At 39.6% G+C, this 21,677-nt stretch overlaps 1 protein-coding gene across 1 annotated transcript in view; it reads left to right on the forward strand.

Moving 5' to 3' along the window:
* Positions 1 to 672: 672 nt before the first annotated feature.
* The window catches only part of HS2ST1 (heparan sulfate 2-O-sulfotransferase 1), a gene marked incomplete at its 3' end in the record, with an annotated part of 74,612 nt that continues 53,607 nt past the window's right edge, over positions 673 to 21,677 (forward strand). The window contains exon 1 of the mRNA XM_080349114.1: positions 673 to 954. Within this exon, the coding sequence (XP_080205240.1) occupies positions 831 to 954 (124 nt within the window). The 5' untranslated portion in view covers positions 673 to 830. The remainder of the gene's footprint in view (positions 955 to 21,677) is intronic.

Raw genomic sequence — 21,677 nt, forward strand, 5'->3', positions numbered from 1 at the left:
ACGAGCAGAAATAGCTCACTCAGAACCGCTGCGGAAAGTTTACAGCAACGCTATTTAGTCTGTTCAGCGTAGCGCTTCCCAGAGAGGCTACAGGAGATGCCGTTCCCCAGTCTTAGTCAGGCATTACGGAAATAACCCTACGTGAGGTCCTTTCTCGTTCCGGAGAGTTGTTGCCAACCGGCAAACCGTCATGCAGGCCCCCAACCCCAACGATTGACAGCAGATCTGAGCAATACTATTTTGTCTTTCCCAAGAGCCGCGGTGCCTATGCCCAATGAGAGTGCTAGATGGGCGGGACTTCAAGAAGGGCGTCCCAATCACGAAGGGTCGCATGTAGGCGGGACACCGCTTCGGTCCGGTAGCACAGCGCTGAGGGGGAGGAGGAGGAGTCAACGCTATGTGGGCGGGGCGTCGCCTGAGCGGGGCCAATCTAGTTGCGGGAGAGGCGGGATGGCGGCAGCACCGCCCAATGGCGGAGGGCGCGGGGGCGTGTCCCGCCGCCGGGAATCGGTGGCGGCGGCAGCGGCGGTCGGGCGCGCGGTCGGGCGTTCGGTTGCCGAGCAGCGCACGCAGGCGGGGGAGGGGCGCGCTGGTGGCCGCTGCGCGGCGGTTGGCGGCGGGCGCTGCGCGGGGCGGCGGGGCCGGCGGCGGGCGCTGCTCGGGGCGATGTGAGAGCGGCGGCGGCGGCGGCGGGCCCTGTCGCGCGCCCCCCCCTCAGCTCCCCTCGCTCGCGCCGTCCCTGCGCCGGCGGCGGCGGCTCCCGCCGGCCTGCGCGGCTGGGCCCCGCGTTATGTCGTGATCCCGGGCGGGCGGCGCTGCTGCTGCTGCTCATGGGGCTGCTCAGGATTATGCTGCCGCCCAAGTTGCAGCTGCTGGCGGTGCTGGTGTTCGGGGTGGCCGTGCTCTTCCTGGAGAACCAGATCCAGAAGCTGGAGGAGTCCCGCGGCAAGCTGGGTGAGCAGCGGCGGGCGCGGCCGGGGGCCGGGCCGGGCCGGGGCAGGGCGGGCGGCAGCCGGGGGCCGGGCCGGGCCGGGGCAGGGCGGGCGGCAGCCGGGGGCTGGCGGGCGGCTCAGCCCGCCGCCCTGTGCCGCTGGCCGGGCCGGGGGACACGCACCGCTGGGACTTTCCCCGTGGGGCTCCTTGTGTTTACGTGCCCGAAGCGGTGCAGGAGCCGGTCGATCCGGCCCGGGGCTCTGCGGAACGGGCTGCCGGCGGCAACGGCTGCAGCCTTGGCCTTTGAGCTCGGTGGTGTGTGTGTTTTGCGGGATCATGAGACCGAGGAGAGATCGGTGTCGCAAAGATAAATATTTCCGTAGTGTGTCTAAATGGTTTTTCTTAAAAGAGCAGCGGTGTTGAAAGCCATGAGGAGCAGGGGCTGGCAGGGCTGTGCCTCCTGACAGGCGCTGGGAAGGGGGAGAGGGAGCAGGAGCGGTGCCGAGAGTGAGTCTGGTTCTGCTGCCAGCCGCTGCCACCAATTATCGTCTTCTTCACGTTTAATTTCTAGTGCAAACGCTTTGCTGAGGCTTGGCATTGTAAAGGAAAGCACAATGTAAAAACAAACCCCAAACCATAGGCATTGTTCCTAATGACAAATGGGTAATCTGTTTTACTCGCGTTGAATGTAAGATCTTATTTTCTGCAGTTTTCTGAGTGTAGTGAGTGATCTCTTAGACTGTCGCTGAGCTCTAGTTAAACAGAATTATGATGACCTGGAAAACCCTGGTGTAAGATTTCTTTTACTTTTTTTGCCTTAAAAAGACCTTTTTACAGTAATCTCTGTCTGGTAGGTAACAGCTTACTACTTTGTCTGTTGTATGTAAGGCTGCAGAACTTGTATAAATTTTACATTACTTAATTATGGGTTTCGGGGTTGTGAAAAAAATACCATTCTGAACATAGTTTGTGATGTGCAGGAGTTGTGAAAACAGAACACTGAGACTTCTGGTGTATACAACTGGAGGGACTGGTTTACAAACGCTGATTTGGTTTCTTATGTTATTTGCCTGTACTAAGATATTTTAGACTAAGACCGCTTCAACTTTATAGACAGAAAAGTGCACATTTCATTTTCCTACTGGTGTTAAAACTAGAAGCGGACTTTGAGTGATATGGGAAGTTTAACAATGAGATTCTGACAGAGCCAGAGTCAGCATAACTTCATGTTGAGCTGCATGAATGCCATTGGGATTTTACTTCTTAGTATTTCTTTTCCACCTTGCGCTCTCTGAACTGGATCTTAGAGATCAGGACCCTGGAAATGGCAGTGGTTGACTGCTTGAGTTACAGGATGCTCTTAGTCTGCATATTTTTCAACTGAAAGTTCATACCAGTTATCATCAAGGCATAACTTTTGCAGGGTCTCAATAACTGTGAGCAAAAATTTGAAGAAGAAAATGAATGAAACTGGAACATAATTCAAAGCTGATGTTAACACGGTGCTCAAGGTTCAGTGGAACTTTATATCTGTCTGTTTTAAACTGGTTTGTACCCATGGCCTCAGTGCCTCTGTTGCTGACAGTGTATGTTATTTTAGGAAAATCTACCTCCTGGTAGGAAAAGATTAACATAATACATGTGAGAATAAAGAATTTTGCTGGTTAAACTTCCTCTTCCTTCTTGATATATATGCAGTGGGCATGATTAAGTTGCTTATGTAGAGGATTAAGATACACAGCTCATACTGCTTTGGGACAAGAGTCTAATTACTATGTTTACTGATTTTATTTCTTAAAGAGAAAGGAAAACTATTGTAAAGATTATCAAAACTATGATGGAAAGATTTGCTTTGTGAGCAACTTACCAGTGATTCTCTAAAACCTGTGTAAGGAGGTGAAAAAAGGGCTTTCTGCAATAGCTTTGAACTTGGGTCCTGTTTTTTTAACATGAGAGTATGCTTTGTTAAAAAAGCTTCTAGCTGTCTGAATGTCTCTCTTTTTACGTGTTTTGCATGGATTTTATGACTAGGAAATGTTAAGGTTTCATTACAGAGGTTTTTTTACCGTCACGGTTGGTGATATTTCTGCTGAACTGTAATATGGAGAATGGTTTTCTCCAAACTAATTATTTGGCCTGACGCACTTCAATTCCAATCTTTCTCACTATCCCCCAAAAGAAGGCGGAGTGAGGAGGGGAATATGTGTGTGCGAAGGAGCAGTGATACTATGATTTGATGGTAACAACAAAGTAGTTTATTTGGTCTTCCACATCTTTCAGCAGGCACTTTGTTTTAAAGTCATATTGCATGTTGTTGGGGTTTTGAACTATGCTGTGGTTTGTCTTATTATGTCAAATGATGAACTGTCATCTTGGAAAGTACTTGTAAGAATTAGGCACTGACTAGGAAAACCGAATGACTTCAGATTTTCTAGCAAAGCAAGTAATTCTGCAATTTTATCAACAGTTCTAATAATACTCAGTCATACTTTCTGATACAAAGGGTTTTATGTAATTTCTTCACATATGAACAACTGATTCTTTACTGAACAATTTGGGGGGGGGTGATTTAATTTCAACATCTTAAAATATCTTGCCTATAGCATGAAATTGGAGCATGTTTCTGAGGAAAAAAAAAAAGGAATGGGAACCTCTTGCTTCAGGTAAACCTTTATGTAGGTAATACTCAGTCACCCTGGCAAACTTTTGTTTTTTAAGTTGAGTAGCACATAAGAAAGAAGCAAATGACCATGACAAATGCTGGTGCTTTTTTCGTGTCTGTTGAGATTATTATGATCCTAATACAATTTTAAACGGTGTTTGTAAATCTGTTGGTTTCTTCATCATATGAAGGCTAACTCACTAATTAAAAAAAATAAAGAAAATTAAAATATTCATTGTAAATTCTCTGCAGCTGGTGAACTACTTAAGCTCTTTACACATAGTTTGCAGTGGTGAGATCACAAGCACAGCCCAGTCAGAACCCAGTTTCAAATACTTTTTGGTGAGGTTTGTACATACAGCTATTAATCTTTCATATTACTGTCAAATTTACATGTAAGGGCAGCTAAATTGGCATTCTGTCCAGATGGAGCTGTCCCTAGTTGCCAGTGAGAACTTTAGTGGTGTAGATACTTGCCCATTAGCTCTAGGAATGCAGAGCGCTAATAGAGAATATTGCATGTGAAAGGCAGATGTTGAGGTTTGCACTATCACTCCTGGAATGGAAATGATATCTGATCATCTCCTTTGGTTTTTGGAAGCCTGGTGGGCTCAGCTCTGCCTGTGGTTTGAACTGACCTAGCATTAAACATGTTCCACGCATTGTCTTTAGTGTTGGTGGCAAGTTGGGTAAAAAACCTGATCCAGCTGGAAGTAATCCAGCCATCTCTTCTCCTCCTGCCCCAAAATTTTGTAAAGCATTGGCAGGGGAAGGAAGAGAAGAGGAATGTTTGCATGTGTTCTGTTAATTTTATTCTACAATCACATCAAGGTTGGGCAGAGGGGTGGGGGAGGACAATGTTCAAAGAGGAGTCTGTAGGGCTGATCAGAGAGGGTTAGAGGATAATAGATGAGGAAGGACTCTTTGGTGGGTGGAAGTAGAGTAATACTGCTACTTTATAGCAGGTTAGTGATACTTACACATTGGATTTTGAAAACAGTCGATGTCTGAGTAACATAATCTACTGTAACAGGGAGAGCAAGGATTGAACAACTATTACTGTTTCAGATTATTGCTGCAGATAATGTTGAAACACTGGTTAGCTGTTCTGTGGGGGTATTTCTGCTGCTAAGTGATAAACTTCTGGCTCATCTCTGTTAATTTAGTGCCTTGAATTCAGCATATAGAAGTCTCTCATTTCAAAGAAATTAATACTTTACTGTTTGTTTTGTTTGAAAACAAACATGGTATGAAAGGCTAAGGCTCTTTTTCAAAGCCCAGGGAGGAAAATTTAATTGATGCTTAGTTGATTGCCAGATTTTTACCTTTTTTTTTTAAGGTAGTTTCCTAGCACCTGTGGCCCTTGCTAGTGTAGTATCCTTCTAAGTACTGTGCAAGTACCTAACAAACCACTGATACTTTAAAATTAAATTATTTAACTTCCCAGTAATTAAATCTTATGCTTTCTAGAAATATGAGTTTCTACTTCTCTGGGATGTTGAAATAATAGGCATCTTGTATTTCGTTCATTTGGAAAAAAAAAAGCAAAAACACAATCTCGTGTCACTAGGCCTGCCAGTTGCATGTGTTTGGAAAATCCCTCAGAAAACTTCTTAAATTGTCCCTTATAATAAAGCATGCATGGTTACTTAGTATATTATTTATACTTGAGCTTCATTTATAAAGAGCAGTTTGTGATTGTTGGCAGTTCTGGCTGCACGCAGCTATGCAAATAATTTACTAGTGTTTCTTTTAAATATAGCTCTGTTGCCCAGTAGTTATTATTTTCTGCTGAGTAGCCTGAGGCATTCTTTCAGAAGATGTTTTCTTGTGTGCCAGGTTTCCTGAAATAAGTGTTTTAATGCTGCTTCCTTGGTGTACCTCCAGCCTGTGAAATATTCTTCCACTTTGCTTTGCTGGTCCTATCTTACTTTTTCATTTAGTTCCCACTTACCGTTCCCCTTCACCATGCCCTGGGTCATTCCAGACACTTTGAGAATAAATTTCAAGCTACTCCCATACTATGCTTGTACTTCCCATTGAAAAGTGCGATACAGAGCAATTATATGGATTTTATGTATTTATGTTACTGTTTGTGATTCTATATTTACAACTTTCTTGAGAAATAAGTGTTGCAGCTGCTGCTGTTCTGTTTTTATGAAATTGGTAATGTCTGAATTTTGACTAATACAGAACTGTGCACATTCCCAAGCACACATGAAGACGGTTCAGACTTATTTATGGGCTCTGAGGCTTGGGCTCACCACTTCTTGCTGGCACCCCAAGATCCCTTTCCAAAGTGGAAATAGGAGGCACAACATTTTAAAATTTCTTTCCTCTTCTGGAAGGCTGCGCATGAGAAGCTTTGATATTGTGGTACCTAGTTTGCAGGTCTCATGATTTTTGCAAAATAGGTTCGAGACCAGTGATGTGGCAAGAGCTGTGTCTTCACTTCTAATAGCAGGTGTTGCTCTGAAGAGTTACCTGGCAAGGGGGTATTTTGGTCAGAGATAGTTTTGAGGGCAGTTCTGAGAGATCTGAGATTTGATAAATCAGATGAAGCGCACACCTCCTGTCCCTCCAGCCACAGAGTGCATTGGGTGAGGCAATCTCCAGGTAAGGCACCACATCCTTCTAGATTCCCCATTGGAAAAGCTCAGGTCTGGGCCACTACAAGTCTGTGTATGTTACTTTTTAACATACAAATTTAAGTTGAAGAGCACAAAGACTTACAATCCCATCCTGCAGAGAAGTCCTGGAAGAGACCCACGATTACAGCCAGCTGTTTAGGATAGAAATGGCTTGTTAGATAGCCAAACAAATGCAGGTGCCATGATCATCATCTTCGTGAATTAATGCAATATTGCAGTTTTGGTAATGGTAGCTGTGAGGCAGGGAATTAGTTCAAGGCTGAGAAACTCAAGGCAAAGTCTTCAAAAGAGTTCTAGGTCCTGTTCTTCCATATCATTGTTTTTCTACAAGGAAGGGAGATTATGTTATTTCAGTAACGAAATGCCTAGCAGGTTTCAGTAATGTGCTTGTAAAAGCAAACGTGGTAGCAGTACTGGAAGTCAGAAAAAGCTACTTAGAATGCCTTTATTTACTCTCTGATAAAGCAACTGAACCAATCACATTATGGCATAATGCCATGCCAGTGCTCCCTTTGCCTTTCCTGTCTGTTTTCAACATCTGAGAGAAGTAGAAAAGTAAAGAAAGTAAATAAAATTTTAAACTCTGTAATGTGCTTTTGAAATTGAATGCTTGGCTTTTTTTTTTTTTCCTTTCCTGACTGAAGATAATTATAAAGGAACTGGTTTAAAACACAGCAAAACCTTAAAAAAAGCCCCCAAATACTCCACTAAATTAAAATTGACTGGTCATACATTTTATATATGTCTATCTGTATATGTGTGTTTATAAACCCATGTAAAATGTATATATATTTTTTAAAAAGCCCCAAACAGCTGTTGCTACTTAAACTTTGGAGTTAGTATAACAGGTTAAACCATTGCTTTCCAGTTTATCATGTACATCTGAAGTGAAATAAACCTTAGGAATTTTTTTTCTTCCTTATTTCAGAAAAGTGTCATATTTGCAGCACGGTTCTTTTTTTTCACAGCTTTATTGCTCTTAGCTGTTGAAGTTAGGGACATTTGAACAGTTCATGAGCAAGTCATTTCCATATCTACTGACTGGCAACCATGAGTCACTTACTATTAGACGTATTCTGGCCAGACTTGTCCTCTAATAACAAATGCCTTCCCTCAAACTCTTGCATCTCTTTAGTAAATAGATGGCTTTTGCATATGGAATCCTCCACGTATTATCACTTAATTGGGTAAAAAAAATAGCCTTTTTGTGTAATTCTGTTCAATCTGTAGTTTTTGTCACTTATTTGAAGTGTATTTAAACCTTGTCAAAGCAGTATTAAAATAGTGGTAAGTCCTTTGCTTTAAATGTGGTGCTATTTATCTGTTTATATACCTGAATACTAGCCTAGCAAGCATGATTAAAGTGCCATGCTGTAAAGAAATAGCTGAACTGTAACGTGTGTTTGCATTATTTTTTCAAGCAGAAATGAAAGATAAAAGACTGAGTGAAAGGAGTCCGGTGTTGAGAGAGGCATGTAAAATTTGGCCAGCTAGCTGCAGCTTTTCATAGATGTGTACAGACTCTTGACTGCAATCTATCCTACTCGCCATGTAGATGAGGGGCAGACAATATCTTATTCAAACCCTTACCTTTGCGTCAGGCTCAAACCCATCAATTCTATTGGATATACCAACTCCTCTAAAAACTTATGTCCCCATGAAGAAGTTGTGTTCAAAGCCCAGTGTCTTCAGAAGGGCAGCATTCAGAGAGGTCTTCAGTGGCTTAAGAGAGGAAAGCCAACATCTTTCCTCCCTGGAACTGAGTCAGTAGGTTCTTTATTCACCCCCAGCTCCTTGCCACTTGACCTTTTGAGTTTTGGAGACTGAGGTCCCTCCATGTGGTGTTGCTATCAGTAACTGCCTGTATTAAAAATACTGCTAGTGCTGGTCATAGTTGGTGTGCACGGGCCCTTCAGTAAATGTATAAATCCTCCAGACTTGTGGAGCATTCTTGTGGCACACATCTAGTTTTGTGTCAGGAATATGCTATCAGGACATCAGTGTTTTTGTGGGATGTGCCCTTGAGTGTCAGGGTCTGGCTTCATATTGAGTATCTGTATGTTCCCAAGTAGTTAATTCAATGCTGTAGTTTAGCTTTTTATGGCTATAAATTAAAAACATACTTTTACCATAGAGGTATTGTTCACAAATGTGTCTGCAGGACGCGCAGCTACATCTGCATGGCTTTTTATTGTCTTGATATATTATTGTTGTCCTTACTTTGCAATATCTTTGTGTCATCATGGTTCTGATAACATTACTGCTATAATAATGATTATTCAAGCTTCCTGGTAGTGATAAAATTCATTGTGAGTAGCTCTGAGTCTCAAGCAGTCAGAGAATTAATAAGATAATTAAATGACAAGAAGTATTTGGAAAGAAGCTGTTTATTGCTTTGGCCCAATGTTTGACTGCCTGCCTTTACGTCCATTCTCTCCCTATATCTGGATGGAGTTTAAAATGACAGCTGACACCCTTCTTTTTATCCACTTGCTGTTTAATTCTGAATACTAATTTGTGTTGAAACATATGTAAAACTTAAGTGCTGTTTTGATAAAACAGCTTTTGATGATTTTGAAGTGTTTATGCAAACCTCGTGCATAATTGCTGTAAAACTGTAAAGAGTGTGGGGAAGGGATCTTAGGTTCCTTAAATTAAAATGCATATCTTCCCCATTTACTTCTGTAGTGGTTTTTCTCCCTGAAGCTCTTATTTTATTCTTATATTTTTAAATCTATATTAAAAACTACACACACAAGGGAGAGTAAGGAATATATTAACTTATAATGTATATAATTATAATAAATATATATATTATGCAAACGTATTTATTCCTCACCCCTATTGTATATATTTTTCAATGTTGTAGTATAGGGCTGATCCTTCTTGGATCAGTAGCATTTCATTTCACTTTGAAAAAAGGTGCAAAAAGGCTGTTAAGAATATGAAAGTACTTGGAGATACAAGAGCAGCTGAACAGAGATTATGCTTGTTCCTCTCACTTTCTGCAAAGTGAAGCAGTAAATCCAGCTAATTTAATTTTAATCATTTTTTTTTTTTCTCCCAAGTCTTTTACCTGTATATCTTTCAATTTTCAATATTTCTGTTTTCTTCTTTTCTGGATACATTGTTGTTGAACATGTTCAGAAAGATTGTATAAATAGCATATCTGTGTTTTCTTTGAAATATTTGTATTTCTTTCCACTGATTCTGGTGGGGGAGTGGACTTTGAAAGAGGTTTTGAAGTAACAGAAGTCTCTTTTTGCAATATGTGGCATATGCAGTGGGTTTTAATATATAAAACATTAATCAGCAATTGATTATATTATATTGGAGTTGATTTTGATCATTCATTCCAAGCAAAGGATTTCTGTCATTCTGAGAAGGATTTACAAATTTAGAATAAAAGAGAATGAAGTCAAAAAATAGGATATGAAAATGGTATAATCTTATTCTGGCACATTAAATAGACCAAAAAGTGTCTCCAGAACAAAATGAAGCGCGTTAAGATTTTGACTTCTTTAGCATTTGAATGACAGGTGTGAACTGAGGAGCAGAAAAGTAAATTTTTGCAAGATCTGATTTCAAACTTTTTATTCCTTCAAAATATGGGGATTAATTTGTACAAAAGCTGAGTCCAGCCATATCCTTCCATGGTCTGTGGTACCAGGGCTGTCTCACAGGCTTCTGTTCCCCTGCTGAAGGATAAGGACACAGACACTGCCCCTTGGGCCCACAGCGTGTTCACAAACACACTTGCATCACTTGCTGAAGATGTGGTTTTGTACCTGCTGCACAAAATATCTTGTATGAGGATCCATAGTTTTGGAAACAAAGCCATAATGCCATATTTATTGTATCTTTGTGTTGAACAAAGTGTTTCATAGGTAGAATCCTATTTCAGCTGCACTCACACTGGCAACTTTGGAGCTAAGATTTTTAAGCATCTCATTTGTCTGCGAACCTTCAGCAGTGTCTGTTATTCAAAGTGAGAAAAAGTATTCTCCTGGCAAAATATTTGCAATCGTATCTGTTCTTTATACATTGTCCTATGAACTGTGCTGGGATGACCATAGCACTAAAATGCTTTCTCTTAGTCAAGTTAATGCTTTTGGGAATATTGAATGTCTTATAGTTTGCCCCTCTTATTTTTTACATATATATATATATATATATGTTTTTTAATTTAAGCCAAACAAAGGAAGCTTACAAAGTCCTTGTTCTTATTTGAAAACAATTTAGTCTGTTTTAATAGGTTTTTAGGCAAATTAACTACTTCGTATTAACTTTGGTGATGCTGCCAAGGCAAGCTTTTGAAGCTAAGTACCTAACAAATAGTTTGCTGTCTTACGATGAAACTATTAGATCTTGCTGTCCATTTTAATGACTTCAAAGTGTGTAAAGTGGGATCGGACGGAGTATGTTTTTGAACTCCATTTCACTTACAAAGAGAGCATTTCAATAGTAGGTCTATATTTGCTTTTTGGATAATGTTCTTGTCTACAAAACGACCTTTAGGCATGCAGTCATTTAGTAGCAATTTGAATGTTTTATATTTTTACTGTCTTCATACTTTCATTAAAACAAATTTTATTTTTTAAATACTTTTGGGCTTCCCTCCCTTTGCTCTCTAAATTATTAATCCCGATGTGCTACTTGTGCAGCTGCTGTTGGTTTGAGTGAAGACAAAACTTGCAGTAGCTCCGCTATATTATCAGGACCTGCTTAAGATTTAAAGTTATCTTCAGCAGGAATACTTCACGGTTTTGTTTGGTCAAGCTGAAAAAAAAAGAAAAAAGGCTAGAAGTTTTCTGGCACACTTGTATGTGTGTTTAGATTAGAGTTTATAGTCTGTGTTTAAAGTGTATCCAGTAGTCTAGGTGTTTTCTGCTATGGAGTTACTAGAACACCTTACTTTCTAGTAGGCTAGTAGTATTTATTCTGGTCCTTGAACTGCCTTACAAGCTGCTTTCTGAGCTGAAAGCAAAGGCTGAATGACCAGAAATACCTGTCTGAGCTTACATTTAAACATAGCAGTGTTCATAACCTGTCATGTCTGGTACAAACTTGAATTTTTCCTTTTAAAATATTCAATGGCCGAAGCAGTTAGGGTTGTGTAAAAATGTTTCCGTGGAATTCAGTTGGAGCAACTTCTATTCCAAAGCTTTGAATTTTGAGGAGAGGATTTGGAGTGGTTAATTTAGTAAAACTGCTGTCAGTCATAGAGGTGCAGAAGAGGGCTTGAGGAGTGCCGTGCCCTGACACCTGAGCTGGCACAGGCTGAGCCAGCAGCGAGCCCAGCGCTCCTGTGGGACAGTGTGACCCAGTGCCAGTGCTCAGCTTCTTCAGCTGAGATCAGAGCAGGAGCGGGAAGTTAAAGCACTCTTGATTTCAGTTTAGTTTAATGCTTCGGGCTTTGAGCTGCAGAGATGGCATATGTTTGCTTCTGGACAGCAAAGGACAGCCAGTCACCCCTTCATCCAGCCCGGAAAAAACTGGTAGAGGCTATTTGTCAGGCTTCTTAGTCATTCATGAGGGATGTTGAATGCATTTAGCCTAAAGGGAAATTTATCTTGGAAGTGTGTGGTCCAGCTTAGAGGAGAACATTAAAGATGAACTTTTGAAGAGGGTAAATGCATAGAAAGGATGTGTACGTGAGGATCAGTGCAACTTCTGCATCTGTGAGCTATGCACAGTCTGTCTGATCCCAACAAAAAGGCAGAGAGTATTGGAGAATATGCTTATTTTCAAGGCTGGCTTCGCTCTGGCTTAAGAGTCTGAAAACGTACTTGCTTCTGATTCCTACTGCTTTGTCATTTACCCTCTACCATAGTATTAAACCATTCTCTCCTTTCTGGTGTGAAAAACCATCATAAAACTGAGGTGGTGGTTTAGCAAAAAGAAGCAATAAATCAAATAGCAAAACATTTATATTTATCATCTTCTGGTTTTCCTGTCTGTGCTTTCCAAACCATACTCTGAAAAACACGGTCTTGTTAACATGTTTGTGGGAGCATTTTTCTAAACATTTGTGGTCACCGGAGCAACCCAAAGCATTGTTTCTAGTGATGATATGTTATGTGTGATTGCCTAGTGCAGATGGCAAGGCAGTTTTAATATGAGAATTAGGGAAGAGAAATAGATGATAAATTGTTCGCATATCAAGTTTAAAGAAAAAACCCACATATGAAGAATGAGGATATTGAAAGAGGGTTTTCCCTTCCTCCCTTCCTCCCTTCCTCCCTTCCTCCCTTCCTCCCTTCCTCCCTTCCTCCCTTCCTCCCTTCCTCCCTTCCTCCCTTCCTCCCTTCCTCCCTTCCTCCCTTCCTCCCTTCCTCCCTTCCTCCCTTCCTCCCTTCCTCCCTTCCTCCCTTCCTCCCTTCCTCCCTTCCTCCCTTCCTCCCTTCCTCCCTTCCTCCCTTCGGAAAAAGCCCTTGGAAACTGAATGCCCCTTTCTTTTTTTAATGTTTTCCAGGAGCATTAGTGGTGATTATGTGTAATTTTTAAATATATGTACTCTTTGACTGGTGGAAGCTTGTATTAAGGTTGCAGTTAAAAGCACTTATTGTTTTGTGATAAGTAGTAGGATGTAATAAATTTCTTAAACTGCTGCTACAAAATTTACATTAAAAATATTTGTTTTACTGGAGGTGATGATAAAACGTTTTAAATGGTAACTGAGATTGAAGTTTTCAAGAATGAGTGTTGGGAAAGGGTAAACTTCTTTTAGACTTGCTTCCTCTTGTTGTTATGCCATCTTAAAACAATATGGAAATAGAAATAGTGTGAGAGAACTACTAAATGTCTGACAACGTGACACTTAAGCAACAAAATCTATGAAGTATTCGTATAGCAGCAGGAATGCGAAATACTGTGATTGTTCCTACATCTCTTTTACTTTACTTAATATAGATAAAGGGTATGCATGTAAATGTAAACATGAGATGGCACTCTAGAGACAACTAGTATGCAAGAGAAACCCATATGAAAATCCTCTCAGATACCCAGGAATTGATTTAGATGAGTTTTCTGCCTTTGATGGAATTGTGTATCTACAAACTCTCCACAAATTCTGTTAATCCTTTAACCTTTGCTGCATCAGGTTTCACAATTAAATGACTTGAATTAATGAGAATATTTGACTTCTCTATAGAAAAATGTCTAGACCTCACAAATACGTATCAGGCAGAACTACCAGGTAGTATAAAGCTTTACCAACCAATAAGGGTTAACCAAGGACAGGCATAGAAGTGTAAAAAGGGATTGTTCTTTTGCAGTTGTTCAAAACCTTTGCTACAAGGAATTTGAGGAGCTAAAAAACCGTGATATTTAACGACTGGAAAGGCATTTATTTCAAACCTGATTTAACTTGTTGTCTTGTGTAATTTCAGTAGCACCTTTCATGATTTATCCTGTGGTATTTAATATGTGACGTTTTGTGGTGACAAGATTTGAAGCAACTGCATGCTGTACAAGATAGAATACGGAAAGGTAGTGTATGCTGATGGTTTTGTGTGAGTCCTTGTCTTCTCCCAGGTAGACATACAGGGTTTGAGTGTTTGGTTTGGTTTCAGAGCAGAGAGCCCTTGTTTTAGACAGTTTTTTGGCAGAATGATCTTAATTATTTGAGGAACAATTATTTGCTTGAGTTTATCGCTGCTTCCTGTTTGACCTAAATGCAAGGTCCTAAAATTAGATAAAAAATCCCCACATTTCTTGAAAAGTATGGCACATAAAAACTTCGCATTTAGTAATAATTCAGGAAGTGTATCGTTCAAGAGCTGTTAGCATATGTCAAAGAGCATACGAATAAGTTGCCAAAAGTACTCTTGGATAATGGTGCTGGTTTTTCTCTGACAATTTCTTTAGAAAACAAGTAACAGTTGGCACTCTTTCAAAATCTGACTGAGCTTACTGCAATAATTACACATGCTAGTGCTATTGTTTTATTGTACTCTGCTGCCTTGCCAGTATAGTGGTTTTATAACTGTAAAAATTAGTGATGCTTTGATTCTTTTTTTTTTTTTTTTTAAATAAAAGATAGTCTAAAGCAAACTTCCTAAATTGCACCTTAGTACTTGTTAGTCATTCTGTGACTGTAACCTGCAGTAGGCATCACAGAATCCTTGCTTAATGGAGTAGTTGTATTATCAAACTAGAACCAGGCACAATTTTGTGCAGCATATTAGTTAAAGCATTAACTAGACACTTAGCATTCTAAATTTGTTTTTTGTTTTTGTTTTTAAATTTCAGGTGGATTTAGAAGTTCCTTTGGATGTGGTGGTAGTTTGTTTGTTTGTTTGTTTTTAATAAAGGGATTGCTTTGACTAGAAAATTTCAGTGTAACTTGTACTTGAGAATTTTATGTGATAGATTCACAACAAATCTGGTGTCAGTGACTAATATTTTTTGTTTTATAATAGTTGGAATAAAACTAAGCGGTGACCCTAGCTTTCATGGTTTTTTGCTGAAGAGCTAAACTTTGTTTTGGTGTAGAAGTGATTATTGGGTTTGGCATGGCGTAGTTTTTATTTTATTTTATTTTGGGGTGGTGTTTGTTTGTTTTAAGTGAACATCGAATAAGAACATTTGCTAATGCCAACTGCTGGAGTGGCATTTTCTTACGAAAATTTAAGGTCTTTTGCCTTAAGTAGTCTAGGAACCACTGGATTGACCAAATGCATGTGGCTTTCCTTGTTTGTATACTTTGTGGGAATTCTCCCTTTTATGCTCTGTGAGCCTTGGCTACTATGGCAGAATGAAGAACATTTTTTTTATTGAGCTTCTTGCCATTTTACAGTTTAATTTGAGAACCACTGACTGAACAGAACAACTTTTACAGACTATAAAGCGCAGCCTTGTAACACAGAGTAACAATCAAATAAAGCAGAATATTGGGGAAAGTAATTTTCCCACGGCTTTTGAAGAGTCCGTGCTTGAAGCACAGGGAAGGTCGGGGCTGTGGGGTCGTGTGATGATTCACGGCAATACCAGAGGTGGCGGGGTGGGAGGAGGCTGGTACGAAAGGTGTGCGCCACTCATGGCCATCGGGCATGGAAATGCTCAGTGACACTTCTGCCCCTGCTCCCCCAGCCCTGGAGTCCCAAGGATATGGCTGATGGGCTTATATGAGGAGGGGAAAAAAACATTGAAAGTCTTCATATGGAAAGTAATTTAAAAAATATCCATAGGGACCACCCTAATACAGAAATGATATAGTTTATCTGTTTGATCCATGTCCTTCACAGGTATATTGCAGGTATGTGACATTATAAACTTGTATATATATAAAAAGCCACTGTTTGGATTTACGCTTGAGTTTAAACTTGGTATTTCTTCATACGAATTTGAGAAATATTACTGTGGCTAGAAAACCTTACTGGTGTCTTTATGTTACTTGACAGAGAACTGCTCAGTCTCCCTTACCCTGCTTAAAGCTCCATGAGTTGGGTTTGAATGAACCAGTACATTTACTGAGGTTACTGGAGCTTCTCTTGAAGGTTTGGACTTGGCTTCTCTGAGCATGTTTCTGCCCAGGTGTTTGTTCCACAGCATGTTTCTCCGATACTGCCTTTATGATGTAAATTTAAGCACCAATCTCTTCATGATGTCTGTTGCCTTCAAGTTACTACAAAATAGAGGTATATGGGGTTTTATGCCATTTGTTCAGTTGCACATCATACAGAATATACAGTAATTTCTTCCCTTGGAGTCCTGCACCCATCTTGGTGCTGAGAGACTCTTTATGGTTGGGGTTAAAGAATTTCCTGAAATATTTTTAGTTATTAGTCCATGTGCATAATTAATTATTTAAATAACTGTGTTCAGTGGGCATTGAAATAAAAGCTTTATAGAGTTAGTTACTTTTTAGATTAATTGAAATTAAGCTTATTAAACTAATGTTTCAGAGGAGAGAGCGTATGTTTACAAAACTAATGACTGTTTCAGGGACAGTATGTAATTTCTGCACAGTACCTCATAAGAAAATCATGCTATTAAAGACTTTCCTATGTTTAATGTGTATATGGACAAATGCATTATGCTGGTTATTCTATTCCTTGAATAAGCGATAGTCTGTCAGCCTTGGGAGCTCACTGCCTATTTCAAGAATTTAACCTGCTTTGACACTTTGTGGTTTCTTCCTGTGAGCAGCTTGAATACCACTTACTCAGCAGTAAGTTAAATAAAATCAACTAAGGAGAACAGTGTACTGTAAATGATGCTGGTAACAGAAAAGACATGTAAAATTGCTTGTAAGATGATAACATTTCGTAACATTCTGGAAAACAACCTCTCATGTATTGATTTCTTTTTTTTTTTCTTTTCTTTTTTTTTTTTTAATCTCCCCCGTCTACAAAGATGAAATGTAGTCTTTCGGGGAGCCTTATTCCTTCCTTGAAGATTTGCTATATTGATCTGAAACCACAGAGCTGAAATTGGTCATATTTTAAGAGCGTTCCTTCTCTAATGACAATATATGGCCCTACTGTCTAAGTGGAAAACTTGCTGCAGTATCTCTGTTACTGGAATTTGTGGATCAGTCAGTGAGGGACTTTTCTAAAAATCCTTCATGAGATCCTGCAAATGGAAAACTTCACTGGCATCAGTGTGAATGGATAGCAGACCTCTGCAGATGTGACTCCTTAGTCATGCTTTATGGAAGCATACCACCAGTTTGCTCCAGAATAAAGTAATGGGAGGGAAGAGATGTTGAGTAATCGCTGTATGAACACAGATTTTTGTGTTTTCTTTCGGCCTGGTGCTCCACTTACCACAGGACAACTAATCAACACAATTCTTATTAGTGCAACCTTAGGTTTCTCAATTAGTGATACATACAGGAAAACTTTGCATCTCCCTCAGAACAAGAGACAAGAGAATTTCTCCTACCTCCTTTGCCTTATGATAAATTTAAAAGCTGCTGAGTGTTAATTATTCCCCATGATAAATATTCCCCATGATAGGTTAGCTGTTGTTGCAAGGTCTTGCTGTTACTCTAAATATATAGTAAGTTAAAAAAAGTATAGGACTTACCATTCCCAAGGGGAAAAAATTCGTAAGGAAAACATAGACTAAGGCTTGTGGTGATTTTTTTTGATATCTGGTTCTGGAAACAAAGGAGGTACAGAAGGTCAGCATAATAGTGTAGAATTTTTGGTGCTTTCCAGCCTTACAATATTTTACCTCCACTGTCATAAGCGTGTTGCTTCAGAACAGGGCAATGTGTTTGCAATCTCTCATTGGAACTAAAAGTGAATTACATTAAGTCTGAGAGTAACAAATATCATCTTAAGCTAAGTTAGCCTGGCCATTCAAACTTACGGCACTGTATATCCAATAATAAAACTGCTGTATTTTTGTACATGACGATCTGCTGGGTGAGGATAGACAAGTGAAGGATGTCAAGAGTTTGTGCTTTAGGGAAGAGCAGGAACCCAGTAGGTCTAAGTAACTTGAACCAAGCCTGTTAAATTTACAGTCTCTGAACAGATTTTTCCATTTTGGAAATCACACAATACAAATTTAACATTAAATCAACAAATAATTGAACTGTAGATGTTTCTGCATGAACCATGTTATTAAATCCCACAGCAGTGAAATTTTTGCCAGGAAAATGGGCCTCAGATGAAACAAACAAACAAAAAACCCCATCGTAAAACAAACAGTTTGAAGTTTTGAAAACTTTAAATGTCCAAAATGTTTGTTCTTATCCAATGTACTGAAAAACCAGTTGGTTAATAATGTCACAAATGGTTGGGAACAAAATGAATTCAGGATGATGCACTCTGGTGTAATATAAACTCTTGCAGAAAATGGTGTTATCAAGAGAACATAAAACGCTAAGCAGACGCGTTGTTGCGCAGAAACTATAGAGGCATGTTAGGCACAGATTTACTGAAATAAGATAGTAGCTAGACAGCAAATTTGATATTGCTGCCCTTCCCTATTGCCAATGTGCTGTTCTCGTGTTCATGACGTGAGGAATTGTTATTGTGTGGCTCCGCAGCGCTTTCGCTTTGGGAGGACGGTGTTGCCTCGACATTAACTGAAACTGGATGGTCTCATCATTGTAACATGGCTTTGCATATTAAATAGTAAAAGTTTTTGAAGCTGAAGTTTCAACAGTAAAATAAAACAATTGCCCTGCCTGTCTTTAATAAAGTAACCTGGTAGGGTGGGTTTCAGTCTGGGAGTTTTGGTGTCTTGTGAGGAGTGGACAGTTGTTAATAATAAAATTGATTAATCTGGATTGTCCTTCTGCAATTAGATTTCTTAGTTTCTAATATATTCACACTGGATACAGTAGTACCCAGGGAATGCTTTCACGTTTTACTTAAGTGTGTATGTATATGTATCTTTAATATTAAATTCTGAAGAAGTTTGTTTAAAACCAACCAAACAAAACCTCTATTGCTTGGAAACTGATTTAAAAGTCTTTGAATGTTGAGGTCTATGTGGGCTTTTAAAAAATAACTACATGGTGTGAGTGCTACAGGTATCTCCTCCTTTACATCCGATTCCTGCTCCTTCTAATGCTTTAGAGAGGGGTCTGCATGGTAGCTGAATGACATTTGAAATGTGTTTTTTGGTGGTGGTTTTTTGTTTTGTTTTGTTTTTTGTGTTGGAGGGTGTGTGTGTTTGTTTTTTGTTTATTTGTTTTTGTTTTAAACATTTCTATCCAGTTAATTATCTGAAAAAAAATCTGAATCTTTTGAGCTTTGTGATTAGAACTGTTACTTGTATTTTTTACTGAGCATTAATTAATGGTTTGAACTGTTTGTTTTGGAGATTATCATGCATTCTGGGATGGCGCTTTGATGATAACAAGCTATTCGGAGGAAGAATCAATACCGGGTGACTGGGTAATGGCTGGCAAAACTCAATTTTGTCATATCTAAATGTATTTGGAGAAAAACAATCCTAAGTTTACATATGTTCGATTCTGAATTGGCTGTCCTCGCTGAGGAAGGAGATCTTGGAGTTACAGAAGTTAGCGCTGTGAGAAGATCAGATCAGTTCTCAACAGTCAAAAATGCAGGTAGGATGCTGGAAGCCATTAAAAACAAATTAAGAATGACATGATTTTTTTTCTTTTCCCATTGGATACAGCAGTTCTGCTGTGTTATCCTTTCTTGCCTTTCATCTCAGAATAGGCTATAGCAGAGCTGGAAAAGATATATGACTGGTGAGGATAAGCAGAGGAACAAAGCATCTCCCATATAGGGAATGATTAAGTAGACTCGTCAGACTTGGGAAAACATGTTAGCGAATGAAAGGCAGGAGCCTGTAAATCATGAGTAGTATGGAAAAAGTGAGCAAGGAATCTTTATTATACAAGGGTAGTAAACGATAAAAAATAGACAATGCCACACATGCAATGATTATTGAAATGCTTAGACAAACTAGGGGTGGAAAAATCATTGATCTACAAATGCATTAATCTACTAAGTTGCAAGCAGGTGGACAATGGTAAACATATCAGGAAGATATGACTGTGTGCTTGACCTGCTTTTATGTCTTCTCCAGACATACCTTACACTTGTCAGAAACAGGACATTAAAGCTTTGATCTGAACCAGTAAAGCCCATTAGGTAATGCATGCACCGGGCCGCTTCCCTTCAATACCATGTGTCCCTTAGTGCATCCCTATTCATCCTTTTCATGCAAGGACTTGCCTGACAGTTCTTCAGCATTGTGTAGATTCATAGCTTTTGCCTCTTCAGAAAGCAGTTAAAGACTTAGACTGACCGTTTTTTTTGGCCATTAGTCACTTAAATTTCAAGTGGTAACTAGCAAGAGTTTTGTTCCCTTTCTTATAGGAGGGGACCCAATCTTGCTGGGAAAATACCATGAAGAAATGGAGCATTTCCTTTGCTCATTAATGAATGACCTTGGGACCATTTCATTATTTCAAAACAGGGCCTCAATGTCTTTAAATCCAGACATGGGTGGTCTTGCGTTATAGCTACTGGATCTTGTTATTCCGTTCTCTGTACTCCCCTCTCCTCCACCCTGTGCTATTTTTCCCTGTGAAAGTACTTATATCCTGTAATCATCTCACTTCTCAATCTCTCTGAAAAACTGAACACATTGAATTCCCTAAGCCTCCCATTGTAAGGTGGCTTTCTGATCCTTGAATCATTTTTATGGCACATCTGCACCCTCCAGTTTTCAACCAGCCACTTTAAAACGTGGACAAAACTAGGGTGCAGTGTTTGCACAGCAGCCTCCTCCCTGCCCTGCCCGCTGTTGTTTTCCCTCTGTCCTGCCCTCCCGACCCATCTGGGGATGCTGTCTGTGGGGTGTGATTGGCATCATTACTCAGCTGCAGATACGGCTGAAGTGGCTGGTTGTGTTAACCAGGTGCTGTGCTCTGACATTTCTCAATTTTTACTGAAATCAAACAGTAGATAGAACCCTGATAACAGCAGCATTATGTGAAATTGAAAGCAGAGAATTTATCTTCTTATCTCCGAACTAAAAATGCCAACACATATTCAGTTTCAATTTATTTGTTATATATGAGCAACTTAGTTTGTAAATCAAAATACAGAGCTTTTATAGTATGGAGATGAAAGTATAGCTAAAGCTTCCAAAGGCTGTTTGGAAGAATTGAAACTTGCAGTATTTACTGATTTGTTTTACTGATACAAGAAGTAATCATCTACGATCTATCAAATACTGTGAATATATGTCATGGGGTGTCTAGTTCCAGTCCGAACCCACTACGGTTAAGCTTGCATGGGCCATATTTCTGCAACTGTGCTGCTTTTATTTTTGAGCTGGTTTCAGTTTTGTCCACATAATACTCAGAGATTCAATAGGATTTCTGTATAGAAAGCAAATCAGGAAAGAAAACACAGATCTTAATTTTGAATGTCTAAGTAGCATTTGGAGAGTGTTTAACTATGTGCAAATTCAGTATTTGAAACACCGCATAGATTTTCAGTATTATAAAAGTATGAAACATGGTAGAAAATGTTTTAAGGATGTGTGATGGATTACATCCTGAATGTGTTGGTGGAATAAATAACAGATTTGAAGCAACGTGTTTCTTTATTACTTGTAATAGTACAGTGAATGAGAAAGCAGTTCACAATTTTATGTCTCAGGTATTTTTTGGTTTGTTTGTATTTCCTTAAGGAAAACTGTTTCCCCAGTTTTTCCTTGAGAAAGTAGTTAGACTTTTTGAATGTCATAATTGACAAGTTGTACTTCAGCTGTTTGACTACCTAAATACTTGAAATTTAATTTCTTCTCCTCTGGAGAGCAGCAGTTACTTTCCTGCCTCAGTGTCTGATTTCTGTTAGTGATGTGGTTAAGCTGGAGATAAAGTGGTCTGTAGCTTGTATTGCCGTTCTGTATCTGATATGGTCACACATTTGAGGTTGGAAACCCTTGTGGTAGTAACTCTGCATTGAGAACCTATC

This window comes from Nesoenas mayeri, assembly GCF_963082525.1.
Source record: "Nesoenas mayeri genome assembly, chromosome: 8".
In the NCBI taxonomy this organism is placed as follows: domain Eukaryota; kingdom Metazoa; phylum Chordata; class Aves; order Columbiformes; family Columbidae; genus Nesoenas; species Nesoenas mayeri.